This window comes from Sinohyriopsis cumingii, chromosome 12, assembly GCF_028554795.1.
Source record: "Sinohyriopsis cumingii isolate HCF-2022 chromosome 12, ASM2855479v2, whole genome shotgun sequence".
Taxonomy (NCBI): domain Eukaryota; kingdom Metazoa; phylum Mollusca; class Bivalvia; order Unionida; family Unionidae; genus Sinohyriopsis; species Sinohyriopsis cumingii.
Genome location: NC_142972.1, coordinates 118793869 through 118817899, shown reverse-complemented (window position 1 = coordinate 118817899; position 24031 = coordinate 118793869). Strand labels below are relative to the sequence as shown.

Here is a 24031-nt window from a genome sequence, read left to right as displayed (position 1 = left end):
ATATTATATTTTCGGTTTGTTTTAGCTCCTCACTTTTGTGTTGATAGTATATTTTTGGTTTATGGATATGATAGTAAGGGTCTGTTTTTTCTCCTTCTCGTGTGTGGATAATAGTTACTGGGGGACTTTGATAATATATAATAGTTGTTACCTTTCCTTTTGTATGGATAGTAGATAATATGTGAAGTCAATGTAAGAAATGTTTCCCTTCACGTCCGTACTTGACAGTTATAAAGCAAAGCGCTCATCCAGCGCGCCAATAAACATTGAATAAACTAAGATGACAATAGGGTTGTACAACAAATTGAAGGACAGTTGGTACTGGATGGTGGATGACTCCTATATGGTGGAAAGGCTAGAACACGAATATAGGTATCCAGTTACCAAAGACTTTTTGACAAGTCATGTGACCAGTCTGAAAGTAGCCAGGGACCTGGTACAAGGTATGATAGAGGAGGAAGTAGAAAAGTTAAGAGGTTTCATTCAACCTCCGTATGTGAGAGTTGGAACCTTGCAGGAGGCTCCTGATAATGTGATGAAAGTCAGGTGCTTTTAGAAGACATATTGCACTGGACAGAGTGGTCGTTGTGAAGTGGGGGTTGGACCAACTAAAGAAAGGAGAATAAATAATGAGAAAAGTGACGGAAGAAGAAGTGAAGAAGATAAAAGACAGGTGGACAAAAGAAAGAAAGGACAAGGAAAACAGAATGAAAAACGAGGAGTTTGAAAGAATGAATGAAAAGTGGACGAAGGTGCAGGAGAAATTTAGAATAATGGGACAGCCTGACTGGATTCCAGAGACGGAAAAGAAGAAGAAAGTAATTATTGAGAAAGTGAGGAAATGGTGGAAGAACTAGAGAAAATAGAAGGACCCAAATGCCCTTTTCAGGGCCAATCATACTTTTTCTTGGCGAGCACCACATCGACTACGTCTTTCACGACATCTTGGTAGCTCTCCCAGCTGGGTCTCATGTCTGGCCTTTGATATATCACCTACTACCTTAGTTTGCACAATGCAAACTTTGGTGACTCCTCCTAATGATGACCACGGGGCGGTTTGTCGAGCACGTTAGGAATCGAGCTATGCATACAGATACGAACTCATACAACAAAATCGTTTACCATTCTCTGACTAGCAGTGCTACACAAATGGAGATTCTGAATTTACTGGCGCAATGTAACTTGAACCGGATTATGGGTATATATTTATCGGCGGGTATCATCGTGATCATATTTCACAAATACTTATTATCGATGTTGAAGAAGCCAGACTGTCATCTTCACGGCTAAACTGATTAGAAAAGAAAACATTGATATGAACTACCTTAGCGAATTCAGGAAGAAAACGTTCTAGAAACTGATTGATCGCTGATGGTAAACTTGAATAGAATGCTATACTTTCGAAAAAGATTTCAGAAATAAAACAGTTGGTACTGCTAATGGGAGCTACATACTACAGCAAATAAGCAAGTTCAAGTACCATCTTGTATACAACTGACAGGATAGGGCCGCTTCATATGGAAAATAACAACAATGTGACAATATTGTCTATGGTGCTGACACCACCCTTATTACAGCTGGTTTATATATTGGAGCCTGTGCTGGAGGTCTACACACTACATGTATCATCCAATAGAATGGATGGGATTGCAGAAAAGTTTATTTGCGGCGCCTCGAGGTAAAATCTAAAAAGCATGTCAAGAACCGCATGCTGCCACAGACCATACTAAATAATATCAGACCTTACCTCAACCACCTTAGAAGATGGACACTGTTTCTTCGAAGAATTCCTGCTAGTCTTTGGGAAAATACTATCAGATTAAAAGTTAAATTCGCTAAAGAGCCCCCAAACTACACTCTGCTTTGACATGCGTTCAAGGGGCAAACTCACTAGTCGAGACCACTTGCGATGATTCATGCGCTTCTATCATTATAAACCTGGCAGGAAGCGAGAAGAAGAATTCCATTGCTATTATGCAGAGTATGTCCCTCCCTATATGATGACCATCAAATCCCGAGTGATTCAACGTACGATTGTCAGCATAAATTAACTGTTTCTTTGTTAGGCTCTGATGCAAAATTAATAACGTGTGTTGTGTCTGTAAACCACTGTCTGATCCATTAATAATAAAACAAGCGGAGTCAATTTAAGATGAGATAATATGAAATCAGGAGTCTAAATGTATGACCAGTAGATACAGGGCATAAAACAATGTCGGCAACAAATAGATGCAACTAAAATAAGCAGGATCTTGCAAAAGGTTCAAAGCAAAAGAGCGCAAAGAATTGATTTAGAGAAATTATTGAAACTTTTACCATTACAGGAACTGTTATAACACATTTCAAAGAAAAAGGTATAAAAATTGCTACTTCTAATATAGTTATAGGCGTGAGAGCATCAATAATTACTCTTTTAATAAAAAAAAAACTTTGCAAAAGTTTTAAAATCGGATGTATAAGGCACACGTTATGTCGAGGTGGTGATAAAAAGGGTAGCAAAATATTATCTCGTTCTAACTATCTAAAAGCAGCACATCACTGACTGATATCATTAGCAGTGTAATTGCTTATATATTGCCTATCATGTGATTTTGCTTATTCTAGTCGTTATCTAGTTGTTGTTCGTGGATATAATACAAGAAAGAGAATCAAAGATACAAATATAATATATATCATTGTAAAGAAGTAAATTACACCCGTCCCTACATATATCACCATGATTATAAATCGCACGTTTATTTGTTGAGACAGGTCTGTACCAGCAAGTGATATTGCCGTTAAAAGACTGTCATTAGTTTTATCCTCTTTGCCTACATAGTTCTTACCCACGTTCTCTACTTAATTTTCATTGTCTATTATTTGACTAATTGTTACATACAACTGATCGGCTTCTGTCATCATATTCTGAACAGGTCAGTGTTTATAACAATGGTTATTCTCAGATTCGTGGTATGTGATGACGTTTCAAGGGGGTGGGGTCATCTAAGAATGCTGGCATTTCACAAAACGATACCATCGACACCAACAACATAGCCTAGTCTAACTTTTGATTCTGAAATGTTTTTATGCTATTCTCATCTCATTATTTTCAAGACTCATTAGGACCCTTGTTCACCCCAAATTAATGTTTTAAGCATTGGTTCAGTGTCTTAAACAGAAAATGAATACTGTTCAACATGTGTACCATGCATGCATTTAAGACATAAAATACATGCGGCAAGCAGCGTGACTCTTTTTTAATCGATATATTCTTTCTTCTGTTAAACCTTACTATCTTGCACAATAGAACATGTTCATCCGTTTTTATTTTTTATTTAATATTTTTGTTCCAACCAATAGAGTTCTCAGGTTTTTGACTGTTCCAGCTTTGTAACTATAATGAGGCATGTAAGTTTCAAAATATCTGCTAGTGTAGGCTCTTGAAAACCTTGATGCAGAGTTTTCTGTTATTCTGATCTAATGTCAGTCGAACATTTTTCTACATGTTTCATACATTATGCGACCGAATCATCGTGTAAACAATAAACACACATGCATTTACATGCATGTTCTGAAGAGTCCAACTGTCTCTTATAAGATTTAATACTTATTATGGGACTTTGTGCTGAAGTTGAAGCTGTGTCTATGATGGTGATGAGTGACGAACTGGTTTAAATGCATTATAATATACAAGGAATGGTTATATAGTTGCAATGAGTGATTATTCAATCAGATATTCATATTTAATTAATTTTATCCTTGACTTTATACTGATTTAGTTGGTGTAGTTCCATTATGTTTCCCTTAATCATTACAATTCTTTGAAATCTAATTGTTTAGTACGTTATGATAATGTTTACATCTTGGTCAATGAAACATCTACGTAGTCCAAATTAAGCTGATTCTCGTAAGTTAAGATCTAGAAGTTTTATTTTTCTCAACCACTACCTAGCAATCACCTGCTCCAATCCCGAAAAATCTCAGTAATGGTTCGCTCCTACCATCCTTTGAATATTTATCTTACAGCTAACCCCCTTCACAATTATTTTGCGTTTTCTTTAACCTTTGTGAATTCCAGGTCACTGTATCGACCCGAATCAAGTTACACACTTAGCGTTTCTGGTACCCAATACATTTTGTTTCTAAATATTAATTCACATGAAAAGAAAATATTTGGCTAGAGTAAGTGTATTTGGCGGTTATTATCACGTAGTTTGTTTGGGGAAATGTGGTCCACAGATGAAAATGTTCCGGAAATAGCGACGGCTTTAAAGGCTTCAAAAGTCAAGCCTAAGGCTGACACACCTGTAGCTTTCGTGAAGTAGATGGCAGAATTTTGCCGCTTATTGAGGCACATCTCCATTAAGAGTAGAGTCAATTACATTCCACTCAACGGTCTCAATAGACAATAGTCCTATATGTGTCACTGCACCACACGAGTTCAGTACGCATGTGTTTCCAGCAGATAAAACAGGTGAATCATTTTATGCCTTGCGGAGATAAGCTGCGTGTTTTCAAGAAGGCTATCATTCCTATGATTATATGCCATCCGATGATCTTTGAGAGGATACATCAGACGAATCGCCTTGAGATTAGGTCCAACAGCGCCCATTCAAGCCTTACTGTTAAAGGCGGCTTGTATGACAAGGCAGATTTAGAGCAGACTTTATTAGCCAACTTCTACAGTGCGCGCCATTAGTAGACTGAAACATGCTATAGTTGGGTTGGAAATTTAAAAAACAGAGACACATATTTAAGGTAATCATGTGGACAGGATGTATGCACACACTAAAGGATGGGTGGAGTCATAAGTCTGGTTGGCTCAATATCTTTGACGAACTGAGAGTACTTCTTTGCTGTCTTGAATATGAACATAGGCAGCATGAAAACAAGCTTACACGTACCACTTGTACATATGAAATCCACTTCCCCTCCAACTTACGGCAAGGATAACTGAATTGAGAGACTTTGTTCAGTAGCTGCCACATGAAATGAAGGTACCTAAGGAGCAGTTTGCATCGCAATCACCAAGCAGCCAGCAGAATTACAAGCAGCGTAATAAGCTCCATCTACACATGATGACAATACCGACTAACCCAGTATGATGGTGCTAATGTTAACTCAAACACATATCTTATAGAGGTCGTGTGTTATTAAAGCATTCGAAGCCGGAATTAAACTTTAAGAAGTATAGGATTGAGGAACTGACATGGTAGTACGTACTTGATAAGCTAACGACGCATTGTAGTTCATAAACTTGGCCAAATACATATATGTCCCCGAAGAATTGAGACACTTCCTTGGATTTGCTAGCTGAAACTGCACGTGTCTGAAGAACTTCTCAAAGATAGCCACGCCAAAGTTTGGAACTGATACCATTCAATCCATATGAAGCGGATAAATCCTGAAAGAAGACTGAGTCTAGGTCAGGCAAGTGGGAAATAGAACAAAAGAAAGCATTTCAGAAATGCAGGGATACTATCTCTGCACCTGGTCTTTAAGGTACAGTTTATTATGGGCAGCCTTTAGAGCTGCTCGCCGGTACTTGACAATATGATGTCAGTGGCTTTTTACATCAGAATCCAGATGGTATCAAGAGACCGTTCCGCTTGTACCGGTATAAGGTTAACCAAGAATGCGCGAAACACGCAGCACATGGAATGGAAGTCCTGTCTTAAAAGTAGATAATCAAGGGTATATTAAACGATTTACTTCATGGACAGCACTTTACTTTGTACACTTAAAACAATATAAACAAAATTTGATCAACAGGCCATCGAGGAAGGCATCATAAGCTACTTACAATTTTGACTTCAGTTACTGACGATGAGCCAATAATGTGCATGCTGTATCTCGTTTGTCCTGTACAGTGAGGATCCAAAAACAGTCACGAAAAGACGATTCATGTTCTCTACAGTTTAGATGTTACCCAGTCATTTGTGGAACGTTTGTGGATGTCGGTGAAGCTTTCTTAAATGGTTTATATTGTCCAGTATTGCTAATCTCAGCATCATCATTCAAAAATGGGCACAAACATTGAAAGCAAGGGAATGATGTAAATGTACGGGCACAAAAAAGTTTTGTATAACACCATATTGACTCATGGGAAACGGTATTTGCAATAATAGAAAACTATTAGTCATGCTGGGAAACTCACTTCTTTGTGCATGCCATTGCAAGTGCTACGATTCTATAGGTTACAAGCATATATTTCTCATGTGTGGGAACGAGCTACGTCTATTTTTTTTATCCCGGCTCTGGCATCCTATTAGGGTGCATCATATATCTTTAGAATCAAATGGAAGAAGCATGTAAACAGTTCGAGAAAAGCAGCAGGAGCACATTATCTGAAGGCAAAATCTGTCATGAAAGTAGCATTGATCGTGAACACAAAATTTCAGATCACGGGGAGAATGATATATATGTTCTGCATACCCAACCCAATCATTTATGTTTCAGTGTATGATATACGCCCCAACAACCAAACCCACACTTCATACGAATATATTGCTTTCTAATGGCACACGTATTTTCAAAGGGAGAAAATTAAGCCAAGAAAGAGAATCCATGTCTGAAACGTCCCAACAGAGAGGAAAATAAATTCAGCTCATGATAAGTAGAACACTATATGATTTTATCCGCCATGGGATAATGAAATGATTGTTTTATATGCGATTCCAGTGCGTCAGATAAAGGATATAGAAAATGCATTTGAGGATCTGTGATACAGATGAATTAGCCGATTTAAGTTTAGTTGGAAACGCATCCAATGAGTGTCGTAAGGTGGCTGTTCATGATGGTGATAACTTCTGCGTGATAGAAGTACTGCTTTTAGATCGTAATTAGTGATACTGAGCACAGTAAATATAATGCTGAACTGTATGCTGGTATTTATCCAGAGAATTTTCTCAATAGCAATGATAATATATTCCTGCAGTACTAGATGGCACCAGATTAAACGGTACCAACGATAATAGTCATATCAGATTTTACAGAGACCTGTAAATATCTTAGCTGCATCGGTGTTCTAACCAACAGAGTAACGACTTCTCATGAATGACCTCTGGAGAGTATTTAATGTCTCAAGCAGTTAACGAACCAGACTGGGTATCAATCGAATCCTCTAGTGATTGTATTCGTAAGTTGTTTGTTGCCAGTATGCTTGAAACAAGTCTGTCATGATAGACGCAGCTAAATGACGTGATTTAAATATCTGGTTGAAGTGAATGATCAAATATTAATCATTTTATATCAGAATTAATTTTTAATTTAAGTAAAGTAGAGAGTTACAATTAGTGTTATTTTTCTTTTGTTTTACCACTTTAATCATTAAAACTTCCTTGAGCCAGAACTGCCTGTTCGAATGCCTGTTCAAACTGTTTTGTTCAATCCTCTAAGTCTGTTATGTGTTTTGTTTCAATGAGAGTAAAGGCAGTAATCTACTTATCCAGCTAACAGATTGAAAACATAATATATTTTACATATTCATTCGTCATATTTTAATGAACATCGGAGTTAGTCTGATTTTATATTTTCTTTTGCAGTTATTTGAATATTGGCTCAACTATTTAATTTAAACTATCATGGATTTTTGTTTAAACGTATTGCAGTGAGACGTAAGTTTGATGATATTTGAATGTCTATAAAATATGCTACTTGAGATGTAAGGTCTGTCTCAAATGATAAAGACCAATGTCTGCACGAACTTAATATACACAATAAACCCATTTAAAGTATGGCTTGACTTGACTGTTCAAAGCGCCCAAATCTAGCCCTGTAGCAGATTTGATTGGCTGAGTGTGTTACCATTCTGGAGTCAATATTTTAATCCAAATCGTCAAGATCTTTGATGATATTGAACAAGATTCACGCATACTTATGAGATAATTTTTATCTTAATATCCAAGATTGATATCACATGGAGGCCAATATTTCTAATTCAAATTTGATCAAATTTATATATCTTGGACTAATAAAGATCTCACCGAGTTCGAAAATGTTAGCTTGATATCATTCTGGAGACCATATGCATGGTTCTAATTGGATCAAACGTGGTATAACGCGCAATATCCACGGATATTGATGAGGTGATCATAAATCTGATTTGGATGACCTTGTTGCTGCTTGAGAGACTCTATTCACGATATTATGTTTTAAAACTAAACCTAATAAAAGCATATAGTTTTAAATCATAACGGTCTCGGATGAATACAGTAACGAACTTGACCAGCGCAAATTAACTTGTGTCTGACGGGCTCAGTTCTGTTTCTCTACACTTTAGTTACTCTGTTCTATAAGGTGTTTAGAAAACTTGATAAATAGGCTTATGTCATTAACATATCAAATGAGTCTTTTTTATGAGCGCGATTTATGCATATTTCTTATGGGTATTATATTGGAATAGACAATCTTCTTTTCACTCGAGAGACAATATTGATTATCCGATTTTAATCACAATATATAAGAACTAAATATGACCAAGATGTTGTTTTGTCCCTTGATCTGTCAATGAAGGAATAATTAAACAAGAAGGTAGGAGATGTTTATTAATAGGAAATTATATGCGTCCATGCCTACAAAAAGCTGTTTTTATCAAAAATATTCTTTGCTTCTTTTAAAGGGGCTTAAACCTTCTTTTCCCCTCTTGGATGAAACGGGAACAAAATCGATGCCGGCCAATGTAGTATTTTCCCTAGCAATCAAGTCATTGAAGAATCATGCACTGGATACTGTTAGAAAAGAAAGAACATCAATTAAGGAAGAAGATATTATGTGGGTGTTGACAGTTCCGGCAATATGGGATGAGAAAGCCGTTGAATTTATGAAGAGTGCCTCAGTCATGGTATAAGTCCTTGAAATATTTTCATAGGAATACAAATGTCATAGTAGGAGGCTTTAATGATCTAATAACCAAAGTGACTGTTACTAAATTGTCAATCTACATATATTTTAAAACTACAGCAAATAAAATCCTATTTACATTATAGTTTGTATATTATACACATGAAACAAGCTCCCATTATTTCGTCTCACATAGTCAATCATTGATTCTATTAAAATGACATTTAATTCACCCTGCAGTATCACTGATTCCCTCTCTTAAAATGAAGACAGTCAATTGTGTGAAAATAAATGATAAAGGGATTAGCATCTGATTTATGTAATCTTCGAAAATCGAATATTTTGTTATCATTTATAATATTGAAACAATTATTCAAAAATACTTTAATTATTTGACAGGCTGGTATCGAAAAGAAGAATCTAATGATAGCCTTTGAGCCCGAGGCAGCTGCGTTTGCCTGCAAGTACATTCCACTAACAACTATGTCTGGAGAAACGAATTGCAAATCGTTTTCTGATATAGACCCTGGATCGTATTACATGGTCGTAGACCTTGGAGGTATTTTCAACATTCCAAGTTTATTTGACTCCAGTAGAAAATTATAAATTATAATTATGATGAGATACTATCATTGAATAAGGCATGAGTATCTCAGACGCTTCTATCTATCTTCCTATCTTCCGATCTTTCGATCTATCTATCTATCTATCTATCTATCTATGATATAGCGAATATTAATTTACATACTTAGTCATGTGATTATATGATGTAAAAGTTTACCAATGCACATTATCCGCAAGAACTGCACCTAATAACGTTAACTCATCATATTTTACATAATTCCATACTATTTTAATAAGTAAACTTGATTAGTATTTGGTATGCTGGTAAAAATGTTTCTTTATTTGTGTATTTTATTTTACCATAAATATTTTTAAATTGTTTTATTTTGTTTTGCAAAAAGACAACTTGCAATGAGGCAAGTAGACAAGCGAAATATAACGCGATAATGACTAAACTTAGTTATCCATATAATTTTCCATGTCTGTTTTGATGAATAAATGAGTCTGATTCTTGTCATAATTTACTTTCTTCCATGCAATCTAGTCATTGCATCTAAAAAAGATGACTTGAATCTCATAATTGGTTTTCATTGACCAAACAAAACAATTGTTAGATCTCGTAATGCTTCGAAAGCATTGCCGTCTTAAATATTTACATCGTAATTGTTCATTCCTGAACAACATTGCTCGATGTTTACTTCTTTCTATAGATTCAATACCAAATACATATGCCAAATAAGTACATTAATGAATACATTAATAATAATAATAATAATAATAATAATAATAATCTTTATATTATTACCATGGATTGAAACGGAACGTGTCACTAGAGGACTATTTTTTTTAAAGATTTGTTTACATAGAGCGTTTTCCAGGTTCACTTAAACAGCTTAAGGTTTGTATGTGTCTTTTCCCGCAAGCATTTCAATCATGGCTGTTGAAAGAAGTGATTTAGTTCTCCACCCCGTAAAAAAACGAATAATTTATGCAGTACATTTTACTGAACATATAAACATTCCACGTATAGCTTTATATACTTATAAAAACTAGTATATACTTTGGAAATGTTGGAAAACAACAGGGATCTCTCTGAATCAAGCCGTCCTAAAAGACATATGACAGGAACTCGAATCGAGATGATGACAGATAGCTAGGGAGACAAATCAAACACGTCTAAAAATGCAAGACTTGAAAACTTCTCTTTGATTGTGTCGATATTGTTTTGAAGAATCTCCATATTTATCAGCTGATAGATCTTATTACAGAAACTTAATTTAGCGTCATTATGATGTTCATCAAAGTCGATTATTTAGATAAAGTTAAATTAGGCCACTGAATAAACACCAGAACACTTGACGTACATTAATCTTATTTGCAACCGTTCACATTTTGCACGTTTTTTTCTTTCACAAAGGGGGTACAGCAGACGTAGTCATACACAAGAAACTGGGTGGAAATAAAGTGAAGGAGGTTTTACGTCCTAGTGGAGGACCCTGGGGAGGCACAGCAGTTGATAGTAAATTCATACAGTTTCTAATACAAATCGTCGGAGCACGTGTCTTTAAGAAATTCCAAGAAGAGAGTCACATTGACTATATAGACTTTCTTCGAGAATTCGAGGCAAAAAAACGAAATTTTCACCAGGATGCAAAGACGAAAGTCTATCTTAGGGTAGTATTTCTTACGAAGGGTAGAAATGAGCTCTAGCAAGGGGTTGATTACAACATACTACGAATTATATTCATCTAGCCTCTTTCAACAAAATTGAAATCTCAATTATTAAGTTGTATTGTTCAGGAAGAGTTGGTTAAATTTGTTCTATTTTGTCTTGTTTCATTTAGCTTGGTTTGGTATTTTCCGGCAATGCATCATATCAAGATTATATTCTGCGAGGTAATTTGAGGAAAATTACCATGCCAACCAGGGACATTCAACGGAGGCTGGTCTAGCTGATGCGATGGTAGCAGTGGTACCATCAGTATTATTATATATGTAGTGGTCAGCTATTAAATTTTACGGATGTAGGCCAAAACATATTTAGAGGTGCATTTGAGGCCACCATCCCCTTGCACCTATGTGCGGGTGCCCATGAATAGTAGGTTCCATACCAGCAACCTCCTGGTTGCAAGTCAGGCGAACTCGAAACACTTAGTCACCGTGCCTCCTCTCATTTGGTCCACCGCAAATCCTAAACCGTACATAAATAATTAAGTTTTAGTCCATATCTGTCTTAGATCATCAAGAATGAGTTTTTGAACATCGATTTATAGATAAAATGTTCATTATGGAAGTAATTACTTTCACGTTTTCTGTTTTCTATAATTTGTCTTATTAATCTCTATAGGGGGTGTATATCTTTGACCAAGGGCCCTTTTGGTCCCGAAAGCGTTAGGTCTCTCTTAACACCACTTTTTCACTGTGCGTTTTACGTTTTGTTTTGAATATGGTTACTTGTGTCTCAGTCATGGTATCATTCGGAAAGTGTATAAAGTCTGTTTATGGCTTTATATTTTCACTGCGGTTTACTAATTCTATGTATATGCCCCTAAGAGTTCAATTCAAAACTCTTGTTGAAGAAAGAAGGGATTAATTGGTTTTACATGTGCAATATTTAGACACATTGTAAGTTTATGTACGACTAAAGCGTACATTGTGAAATCTTCTATGTTCATGTTACATTCTTTTCTGTATTAGTTGTTTTATTAATGTCTATCGTGAGTATTTGCCTGTGACAAAGGACAAAATCGTCCCGACCACACTGGCGGTTTGTGTCATGTATGTGTAGCTGTCGTTATAATCCAGAAAAGAGAATTTCCTTATTTGAAAAAAGCCTGACCATGAATTGAAAATTTTCCAATCATTTACAAATTATATCAGCATGATCCTTATAATTACGTATTGACATTTACATTAGAAATAAAGCGTGAATTAGTTTTAAATTTAAGTAATTTATCGATAATTGTTAGTATGCAATACTGCTAAAGTGTTAAATGGAGGTTTCCAAAAGAGATTTCCGAAACACAAATCATTGTTTATAAATTAAATGGAGTTTTTATCTATATAAAAATTGAAATTGAAGACCTGCAAGTGAATGTGTTGATAATGTTTGAATATGACATTTTAAATATTGAAACAGAACTTTGCATTTAAATCACATAATTCGATGATTTTAGAAATGACAAAACTTCCTCTTTTGTCAAATAACTATTGATATATTATACAACCTGTTTTAGATATCTACCGACTTGTCACGCATATGTAAAGAAGAAACTGGAAAGGACTTTAAAGAAGCTATCCAAGAGACAAAATATGCATCAAAGGTGAAATTCGTCTCAGATAAAGCAATCTTTGATCCAGAAATTTTTGACGAATTCTTCAGTGGTGCTACCAATCAAATAATCGACCATATCAAGGACTTAACTGCAACGTCTGAAGGATCCAGAGTTTCAATTATTCTACTGGTCGGTGGATTTACCCAGTCACCATACATACAAAATGCTATCAAGAAAAAGTTCCAACAGGAAGAAAAGCACGTCCTCATTCCGAATGAACCTGACATTTCTGTTTTGAAAGGAGCGATTATTTTTGCAAGGCAGTCCAACTTGATGGCTCCAAGAATAAGAGATGGTATATATATATATATATATATATATATATATATATATATATATATATATATATATATATATATATATATATATATATATATATATATATATATATATATTCCACAGTATAAAAAATGAAGAGTAATTTGCATGATATTAACATTAGATAGATAGATAGATAGATAGATAGATAGATAGATAGATAGATAGATAGATAGATAGATAGATAGATAGATAGAAAGTGACAGAGATAAAGAATTACAATTATACACCTAACATAACAGAAAGTGAAGTTCCTGGATTCCTCAGGAGATTACTTGATAATACTAGGCAGAATTAATAAGTAACACAAATAATAATATCTCATACATGTTAGAGAATTTTTAATTCGTATTCTACCGTACTCTACCGAGATTCCAACCCATGTCCGCGAGTAAACGGCACCCATCGCCTTGACTGCAAGCACCTATTCTTATTTCACCACGACTAAGCACATATCACCAAAGCAGTGATGATACAATCTTGTAAATCTCCTTATTTTGAAAGGAAGTACTCCATTCAATGAGGTTGCTTGGTATCGGACAAAGGGTGAAGGTATAGACACTGCTCTCTGTATGAATTTGCAGAACAACCATGTTAAAGACATATTACTTTAATAACTATCAAACTATACTCTAAAAATGTCTTCTTACAATAGATGCGAATAAATGGAAGAAAAGCTGTGAGTTTAAATTCATTAAGAACGCTACTTTTCAGGTTTAAAACAATTAGACAAAGTACATCTGGGAAAATATTAGCATGAAAGTAGTTCAGTTAAATGGTGTGAGCAACATAAAGAAGCAACATTTGAGTTCAGTGGCACAGAAGTGTACCGCTAGCATGGTCAATGACATTACAGTTGAAACGACCAAAACCAGTGATACCTTGTACAGTTTTGAACAGATTCATCAGCAAAACCACGTTTTCTAAATATGAAAGCCAAGCATAAGTTACAATCAACAAATTGGCGGGCTTTTAGGTAATCAACAATGTCACACACATTTTAGACGACCAGGAAGTAGAGCTTTAGCTGAAACCGATATTAAAAGTGAGAAAAGCATGGCTAATGAAACATAGTATTCTATGGGGAAACATGCAATTCTAATTTTCAGTAGATATATATGCAAACGGGTGATTAATATGCACACTAAGCCGACACTAAACATGTGTTTATGCAGGGCCAGTCTTTTTTAATATATGTGATCTACCACATAATACATTAAATCTTGCTTCAGATTGTCACTTCAAGGATATACGCTTAGCACGTTAAACAAAAATTAGTATGCTTAGACATCTATTTAGCAATGATAATGCAGAACCAACTGTTAGACCTCTGTACAGATAGAAGAACAAACATTCCTAGGCTCGTTCATCCTTCTAAAACATGACCAAATAAACATAAACTCTCTCAAAGAAATGTACAGGTTGAGTAGATTATGGATGATTTGATGGTAAAGGCATTTAATGGATACAAACTGCTGAAATAAAATGGATAATCTAACGTATGTATCCAAGTTCATTCTAGAGCATTCCACTTAAAACAAGCATATCCACATATTCTTCTGCCATTTAACTTCTCTCTCTCTCTCTCTCTCAATTTCAGGCACATGAGGTTCTCAGAATAAAGTTAACAAATAGTAAAATCATCTGAAAATGGTTTACTTTTTAATGTGGGATAAAAACTGAAACGCACCATACCCTCATGATATACAATTATCTGGCGTAATGAATACGTCATCAGTTTCTTCTTATTTTCCAAACGATCAGTTTGCATCGAATTTTTAACTTTTATTGTGATTACAGGCATCCTTATGGCTACATTAGCTATTGGAATGGACATATCATCTCTATGTGTGCAGTTCAAACACAAGTATTTAGAAGACCCATCCGCATGCATGCTAGTAAAAGCACCTGAAGAAACATTGACGAAGATGGGTACGAAACCATGTCTCTTGCTTAGTACATCGAAAGAGGTTTTCGGCACCGGTTTGAAGGCACAACAGAAGTTTGAGGAACTATGCAGTGAAGGTCTTGACCAGACATGGCACTTTTTTCAAAATATATATCCAAAGCTATCCCGGCAAGTAAGTATTATTGTCAAACTACAAACAAAGATACGACTGCTAAAATGTTTGTAAAAGAATTAAAACGAAACATGCTTTGGACCAACTAAATTATGTGATAAAAATATGTGAAAATAATGGCTTTTCTGACAAGATTATATCAGATTTAAAATATGTCTTCCATTGCTGTGCAATGTAGGTCTAACCGACACAATACATTTTGCCGTCGATGTCTTTATTCTACATTGAAAACTCTTCACTATTTGATACAAAATGAAATTTATTAAACGTTGTGGTGATTGCTCTTAAAGCAACGTTGACAACGTTGACTAAGCCTGTATTGTGTGACTATCACAAGAAGAAAAATCTAGTATCTAGTTCATTTATTTTGAATTTAATACCTTTCATGATTTCTCCCTCCTATTCCCAATAATTTGTCACTGTAAAAGTGCATTAGACACGTTATTTGTATATGACGCCTATGAATTTGTATTGTGAAATTTCGGTGTTTGTCTTGCTAATTATACTAATCGTAGTATTTATGATGTAAGCATTTAATTAATATTTGTAGCGAAAATCATTATGGACAAAATTTTGTATATTTTTGAGTCTTTACTCACTGAGAATGTTTTCGCCCCGCTGAATAATGTAGTCAAGACGCATACTATATATATATAATAATGGGTAACTTGGTTCGTGTTACAACTCCATGGTTTGAAACTAAGCAACAGAACAAAGTCAAAACCAACAAATCTTGTATAATTCAAGAAATAATTTATTTACTTAGAATACAAAAGTAAAAATTTAAAAGGAATTAAATCTCAAATAGTCCTAAAAGTGCTATCAGAAATCCAAATATTTAGAGTTCCAAGTGAATTCCAGTTGTGTTCCAAATAAATTCTAATATTGTATGTATTGATGTGCCTGTAGTCTAGAATGTACTAACGTGGCAATGACCTGGAACGTGGTTATATATTAAAAACCTTATTGAAACACAATAATATAATCCACAATGTCCTTGAATAAATTCACACTGATTACAAAATAATGATTTAGTCCAAGATATATGAATGAGCACTTTATAATTCCAGTGAATAATTTAAATAAATAAATCCACCCGAATTAAAAACTGAACACAACAATAAGACTGCTTCCACTTAGATCATTAAGGTGGGATAATGTTGAAGTAAACAACATTAAGTTTTTAAAAACATAATACACAATAATAGAGCCAGGATATAGGTCAGTTTTCTTTCTAAACCATTCAAAGTTTTCAATACATTTAGGAATTTTAAAGTGAAAAGCTAATGTCCGACCGATATATACAAAGAAACTTGTTTTCTTTCATCATAATGATCTGAATATTTAATATATAATCATAGATAAATATTAGATATATATTATGTTGTTTATGAAATAAATGCCACTAGTCAGGTAGAACATGAGACCCCTATAGCCAGGACTAGAGCAAGAAACTGCATCCCCTCTAAGTTAAATATAAAATTCAAACAAATACAAAAAAGAAATAAATCACTCCCTTCATCGGCAGACTATCAAGTACCCTTAGCTACTCGTAACTGTAACAATCCGATTTAGGCAACCTCACCAATTAGATAGACCAGCAACAAATCATATCCCTTGCCAAACGCAACAGAAGCTATGCGGCTAAAATACACAATGAGTAGGAAAAAAAACTACAAATAAGACGCAAACGGCATTCCAATGTTAAAAAAGAGTCTTCGGATTATAGGGACACGCTGGAAATAAAGACTGGGACAGCCAAGTATTTTAGCGGTATGAGAGCGAAATGGGGAAATTATCATTAAACCACCATTTTTCTTGGATTCCTTGGACAAGGGGAAATCTTATGCTAAATATGTCTAAAGATTTAACACGATGAATGGCTATTTTTGTGGATTTATAAAGGACAAGGGGAAATCCAATACTATAAATATCCATATGTTTTCTCCGTTTATAAATCATAGATAAAGCTCACGTGATGGCTGAGTGTTAAATATTTTGGCTAAGCTAAAGTTAAGATTCTTGCTTCAACTTGCCATATTTGTTACAGGAAGTAATGTATAGTTCAAATATATTGAATGTCAAATCAAGCATATGCTCATTCCATAGCTTTGGTGACAACCTTAGCACGCCCTGACGGACATTTCATCTATCGCGTGAAATTGTGCTTTTTTCATGACGGCAATTCTCAATTTTTAGGGGCAGTAAATTCTGTTACGAAAGTATTAGCTGTCAAATGAGACAAAATGTTGTTCTTCAGTCAGTTTAGTATGTAAAAATGTTTATAGGTTTACTATTATTGAGTACTAGTTACTTGACATTTAAGCCGTTGGGAGCACACTGTTGATATAAATATTTGATCTGAAATTGACGTATTTGGGTCTCGATATTTTCTAATAAGAAGCAATCTTAAAGCTACACTTACTATTCAACGCTTCATTAGGAGTGACCGTCACCCACTTGTCTACCGACCACACACGGTAATATATAAAAGATGGGGACATAAATAGGAGAGAGAGAGAGAGAGAGGGAGAGAGGTCCGCAAGATTTTCCAAACCCAGATCCTTCATAAAAATGTACGTTTGTGTTTGAATATCTGGTACATACTTATAAAATAAATAATGACAAAAAGATACATTTTTGTGCACATTTTAGTGATTAGGAATCACAGTGAAATTTCAACAGTATATCACAAATGTCCATTGTTCTTCCTTTCTCTGGTCTTTCCCTTTGAACATTTGGAGCTTAGGCAAAGTTAGTGAAGAAAGTGCACACAATATTATTCAAACAGACACTGTTTGAACCATGTTTTTGTAATTGTTCTTATCAATTACATTGAAGGAGCTATACTACTTATTTTCTTCTATTTTACAGTCCTAAATTTAAGATTCTCATTAAATATTACAAAATATGATACTCGCACCAAGTTGCATTAAACATACTGAGTGTCACGTAAGGCAAATTTGTGTTTATCAATTTCGGTGACAATTGTCCAGTCCACCACTGAGTAAAATTTGGTTTACACAGTGGGCGGAGTGAAAATGTTGATGCTAAAATCAAAGTGTTAGTTTACGACATTGTCGAGTGAAGGTTGAATATGACGTAAACCAGATTTGAATCTTATTTTATTTTCATTTTGTTTTGCTACGATTCTGCCAGCCTATACTACTTTGACCTTGGTTTTGCCCAATGTTATATGTTCTTATCGTGGAAATAAGATGAGGCGAACACATATTGTGTTTTAATTGTTTTTTAGACCAGAGTTAGTTTGGCTACATTTTGCAAGCTATCCAATTTGATCTGTATAAAATTAAGTTCCTTTTAAAGTATCAACATTTTAAATTTATATTCTCGAGTTTAAAAATGCAACACCAGGCTCTACATTAATATGAACAATGAGATGTACCCAATTATACAACAACAGTGCTGCATGTTTTATCGTAGACATTTTGAATAAGGCAAACGTTGAGTACGTAAAATTATCATGACATAAATAAACGCAGCTAGTGAGGGGGATCTGTAAGTATATAAATGCACACACACACACATAAATAAATAAATAAATAAATATATATATATATATATATATATATATATATATATATATATATATAGAGAGAGAGAGAGAGAGAGAGAGAGAGAGAGAGAGAGAGAAGTTAGTCATATACTCAAATCAACAATGCCCATGAAAGAGCATACCTTTCCAAGGGCAAACCAAGGGGTAACCGGCGACGACTGTCAGTGTCACTGTTTACTACGAGGAAAGTGTTAACAAATGTTTACCTAACGATTTTGAAGAAGACATGATCAACCCTTATCCAATACCTTCTATCCCACTTGAACCGAAAGAGTCAAGATCGACTATGAATAAAACTCGTTCGGTACCTCGTGACGATTATTTACACATTCGAGCTACTCAGAATGTGACTTCCAGAAACTTTAGAACGACTGCTTACACGTACAAAGCGAAATTTTATAATTTCAACGTTGACTTTCGAGCTGAGAAAGTAGCGTCCTTTATTATAAAATTTTCGGCTTATTGTCAGATGAATTTAAACGACAGTGCCTAGCTAAATACCACACAGCTTGGGACTGTCCATGTCATATTATGTGAAATTTCATTTGTGCATCGAGTTTAGTACAACAGTAAAATCAATTCTTCCAAAGTGTTGGACAAAATTAATCACTTTCATCAATTGAACAAGGAGTTTGACATTATCGATAAACTCACTACTAGTCACAAGAATGCAAAGATTCATTGATAGATCAACAACTAAGTACCAAAGTATTGTAACAGCCCATGCCATCATAACGGCTCGCAAATGCACAGTGACGAACGATACAGCTGATTTGAAACGGTCAGGGAGAAATATTATACCATCGGACAGACACAAACGATAAAGAGAAGCAGAAATTCGTTTGGAACAACCAGACGCTTCCAAATAGACTGTGTAGAGTTCGTGAAATACAAACAGTGCTGACTTCATATTATGCGTAGAATAATGTTTCCTCGAGCCGTTTCGTGGTGGTCTCCTGTTTCGAAGACCCGTTTTTTTTTTCGGAAGTAAAATACATTCACGTTTTTATCATCACCAAGAACATTTTGACACGTTTACGACCGGAATATAACTTCTGGAATACGAATACTATTTCGAGAAATTTGGCCATCGATTGAACCATCGGAAACAACAAATACATAGACCATGCATTGGATGATATACCTGCAAGTAAATATTTGTCAGTTCAACTTGATTCAAGCTAAATCGCAATAATACAAATTTAACAACAGAAAGTGCTTGCGACTTGTCAACAGCGTTATCTACTTAGGGGAAAACATGTTTGGAAAATTAACTAAATGTTTCACGTTTTGACATTTAATAAGGAATATCCTTGTGTCCACGGCCTCGATATAGTACATAAATCGTACATTCAGACATATGACAACAATCCATAGGAATCATCGAATGAAGACCACAACAAGAAATAGGTACAATTGTCTATAGACTTTCGATATTATCTAGAGACTGGAATTAACATTCCTAAATTTTTGTGGCTCATCGCTTTTGCGACAAGTGCTTTCAAGAACCTTTACCTCATCACCAACAAAATTGGATAGTGGTTCCAGGAAAACGTAAACTCTTGTGTCGCCCTTGGAACCGACATCCATATGTTACAGGCATAACTCACACCTTTCCTGGATTTAAGAACTTTCAATTCTCACCATGAGTTTTTTGGCTATGTCTTTGGCTAGAATGACTAAAAGGTATGGAATAAAAAATAAAAATAAAAGTTTTTTTTATACCTTTGAATACATCAGTTAATTAACAAGTCATGTCTCCGCATTTGCCAGACGTTCACAACTGCAACCTTGACGGTAAGCAAACAGAATAATGAGATGCAAACCTACTGTTCAGACACTTTTGAGTTTCAGAAAGAAATTGTTGAGATACTGGTGATCGATATGCCTATTTTACGACTTTGTTGTGGACAGCTTGCAGAGTTATTTATTGATCATAGAGGTATGGATCCCTTGCCGTTGCCAAATAGTGCGTAGAAAGACGTTCATGCCTGACAGCAAGCTACTCATCATACTACTTCAATTATTCAAGCAGTCAGTCATCGATATTTAGCCAAAGCTTGGCGCCGACTGCATTACGTATATAAAACTTAAGACAAGATAATACAACATGCTAGAAATGGCACTGAAGAAAGGAAGATTTCACCTTTTTCTGTGGACGAGTGTGATTAAGAACATCCACATAGAGTGTACGTACTTTCAAGGTTGTTTATTTCATAGGTGTTCTACTTGTTTTCTGGAACGAGACATGAGAAACCCTTTGTCAGAATCCATTTCATTTGTATAAAGAAATCATCGCGACAAACATGAGATCCAATTCTGATTAAGTCCTATACATCCTGTCATATTTTATAACAAGCTGGGAGAAGACGAAGAAGAAATTCAACGTTAATTTGCACAAAAATGACATCATCGTAGTGCTAATATTGTTTCCGCTTTTCAAAATTTATTTCAACAACGTATAGCGCCTTAATCTCAATGCACATTATTTCGTGGTGTTTAAATGTTCAAGTAATAAGTATTCAGTTCAAGTTTTTGCAAAATATTTAAGACCATTTGGCTGAATTATACTTATGATGATACCACACAATTTTCAGATGGTTATTTACTCATCGAATAAAAAGCTACCACTTCAAATCATCAGAGATTTTCTACTGACGTTTTTCACCATTGGTGTCAAGAAGGAGGATTTGCAGTTTAGACGTCACATTTATTTTATAAGAAAACCTATAAAAAGTCAACATTCACTTCATTTCTTTTTAAGGGTATTCAACATGACTTCCTTTCAAACTCATCCACCTGTTAATTGATTCATGCATTGTATGCCATAGGTGGCGCAAACAAATGTACAAGTGCTTTCACCTTTGTTAGAAGCTAGTCTCCAAGAAGTTTTAAAATGGTTTACTTTTATACCACGTCAATTACTAAAAGGTTTCATTAGCATGCCATATCAAAACAAAAATAAAATTATTTTTGAAAATCTTACGTAGTTTTGTCACAATTATCTGATTTAAAATCGATAATCATACCGGACAACAATTCCCTTTGAAACTATGTGGAAGTGAATCATCAACGAGCTTTATTATTGGTTCGGTTTTAAAACTAGATCCTAATGCTGAAGCTAAAAAGCAAAATATAAAAGATAGATCAAACAGAATAGAGTGCCAACTCACTAAGAGAAGAAGGAAAAATTCCAAAAGAATATAATTCTTTAGAGAAACATAGATACTGCTCCTAGAAAGTATGTATAATCAAGGAAACTTCGTGTTGTAACCATTTACTCAACTACTCCATTAATGATGATGCCATCTAAATTTGATTTAAATAAGTACATCATTTAATGACAAACTGGAAACTCATCTCTAAAGATATTGCAGCCGCAAACGTTACCTCACCCGAAATAAAAGTTTAAGACAGGATATGCATCTTATAAAGTATATTGAATTTGTCCAAACATGACCAAGCACGATTTAGTCCGTTGACAACATCACTAGTACATAAACTCAAGTTGACAGTACGCTCCGACAGTCAATGCAGACGACTTTCTGTATAAAGAAGACGTGTTAAACAAGGTTCATTTCAGGTTTCTCCTAAACAAATTTGTAACAATGTTATCACTATAATCCGCAATAGAACTTTGGAAAGAAACAAAAATGTATACCTTCTAGTTTAGTCAAACATGACATCGTTTCTCAATACTTACCAAACATAATGCTCCGATGCGAATACAAAGCATTCAATGATCACTGAAAGAATCATGGATGCCATGTGTGAATGCTTTTCAAATGCTTTGAAAGGATCGGTGTCATTGACTCGGAGACTGAAACAGCGTTTGGACCACACTGTTTTGTTCTTCCATAAGTGGGGCGAAAGCAAGTCATAATCTATAAAATACAAAATGCTCATTCAACGAAAAGTATTTCTACCCATCCTAATATAACTATTTTTTAAAATTAGCTGTTTCTGTGGTTTGACCGATTGCTACACCTCTACTAGGAAGCATGTTGAGATGAAGGAGAGTATAACAAACACACATTTTTGGGGAAGGACGTCACACTTGTACCCTTGGATATTATGGAAGGACTAAAATTAACTTTATTTCCTCATAAATGTTGGATGGAACTCCATCGTTGGTATGAACAGCGATACTATTGTTGATGAATCAAACAGGTAAGTGAAAAACGGACAGTTATTGCAATGACTTCAACTATTTTACGAGAAAGCTTTAGCAGCACCCTAAATGATGACATACACAGCCACGGAGATGGTTGATAAAATAGAAGACTTCGAAGGGGAGTTTGAACTCCATTTGCTTGAATAACCAAGTTTACATCCACATCGAGAACTGATGGGATCGGAAAAATAATGTCCATACCCCTGCCAGTGGAAGAGAAAATAAATAAATCAGACAAGCGCTGGACCGCACGAAGAAAAGAGCATAATCAGCTTGTTAACTTATTGAGCGGCAGCCACTTTTGATAAGCATATGCTACACGCTGGTTACGGAGAAATTCAAACTTGCATCGTGCAACCAAAATTAAACTAAAGATATTACGTGTGCCAAGTGCATAATAATGATTATACAAGTCCATTAGGCGAATATTTTCATGGAGTCAAAATAAAGTGACGGGAATCGATCATCCTTGGCAGGGAGATTTAGCGGATATCTATGAATTAACGTCGTACAATCTAGGACACAAACATTTATTTTGCGAAATGAAAGTCAGTGTCTGGGTACATTTCAAAGAGCTTTAGGAGAATTTAGTTGGTAGTATTTTGCATATCAACATATTATTAAGTATGTTGGCGTGTTACCACTTTTAGTTCGAACTTACCATCAACCATAATCGGATATTCAACCAAAGAAGCGATAATTGAAAATCGAAGTGATTTTGTTTGATTCATTGTTTAAGAAAGCTCAGGATAAAGAAAGATGTGTTAAAATCGGGAGATTGGTTTGGCATTAGAAAAATAAATTTACTTTTTACAAAGGTTATTTACCCAACTGAATGTCAGAATCGTTTCGTGTCACTAAAACTAGTATATGTACTTGAACCCTTTGTCTATCATTTGGAAGACATGAACGGAGAGATGCTAGAAGGAACTTTGATCTGCCTACATTACAACGACTGACTAACAAAGAAGAATACCTGCACGATAGAGAATGTATTCTTAATCGAAAGCACTTAAAATGGGACAACATCGAATCGAAGAAGTCATAGTCTTTTAGAAAGAATATCCACCCAGTTTATATTCTAGGATTGCAGATTCATAACTCATCAACAATAGGAAAAAAGTAGACGTCACGGTTATGCCGTTAAACATTTTGTACATTC

The 24031-nt window shown here is 34.9% G+C and overlaps 1 protein-coding gene across 2 annotated transcripts in view; it reads left to right on the top strand.

Annotated features, from left to right (window-relative positions):
- The window catches only part of LOC149787339 (heat shock 70 kDa protein 12A-like), a 115004-nt gene that overhangs the window by 38842 nt on the left and 52131 nt on the right, over window positions 1-24031 (top strand). For both annotated transcript variants that reach the window (XM_089977888.1, XM_089977889.1), the window contains exons 4-8: window positions 8600-8821; window positions 9220-9379; window positions 10802-11058; window positions 12621-13014; window positions 14838-15118. In XM_089977888.1, coding sequence (XP_089834014.1) covers window positions 8600-8821; window positions 9220-9379; window positions 10802-11058; window positions 12621-13014; window positions 14838-15118 — 1314 coding nt within the window. The remainder of the gene's footprint in view (window positions 1-8599; window positions 8822-9219; window positions 9380-10801; window positions 11059-12620; window positions 13015-14837; window positions 15119-24031) is intronic.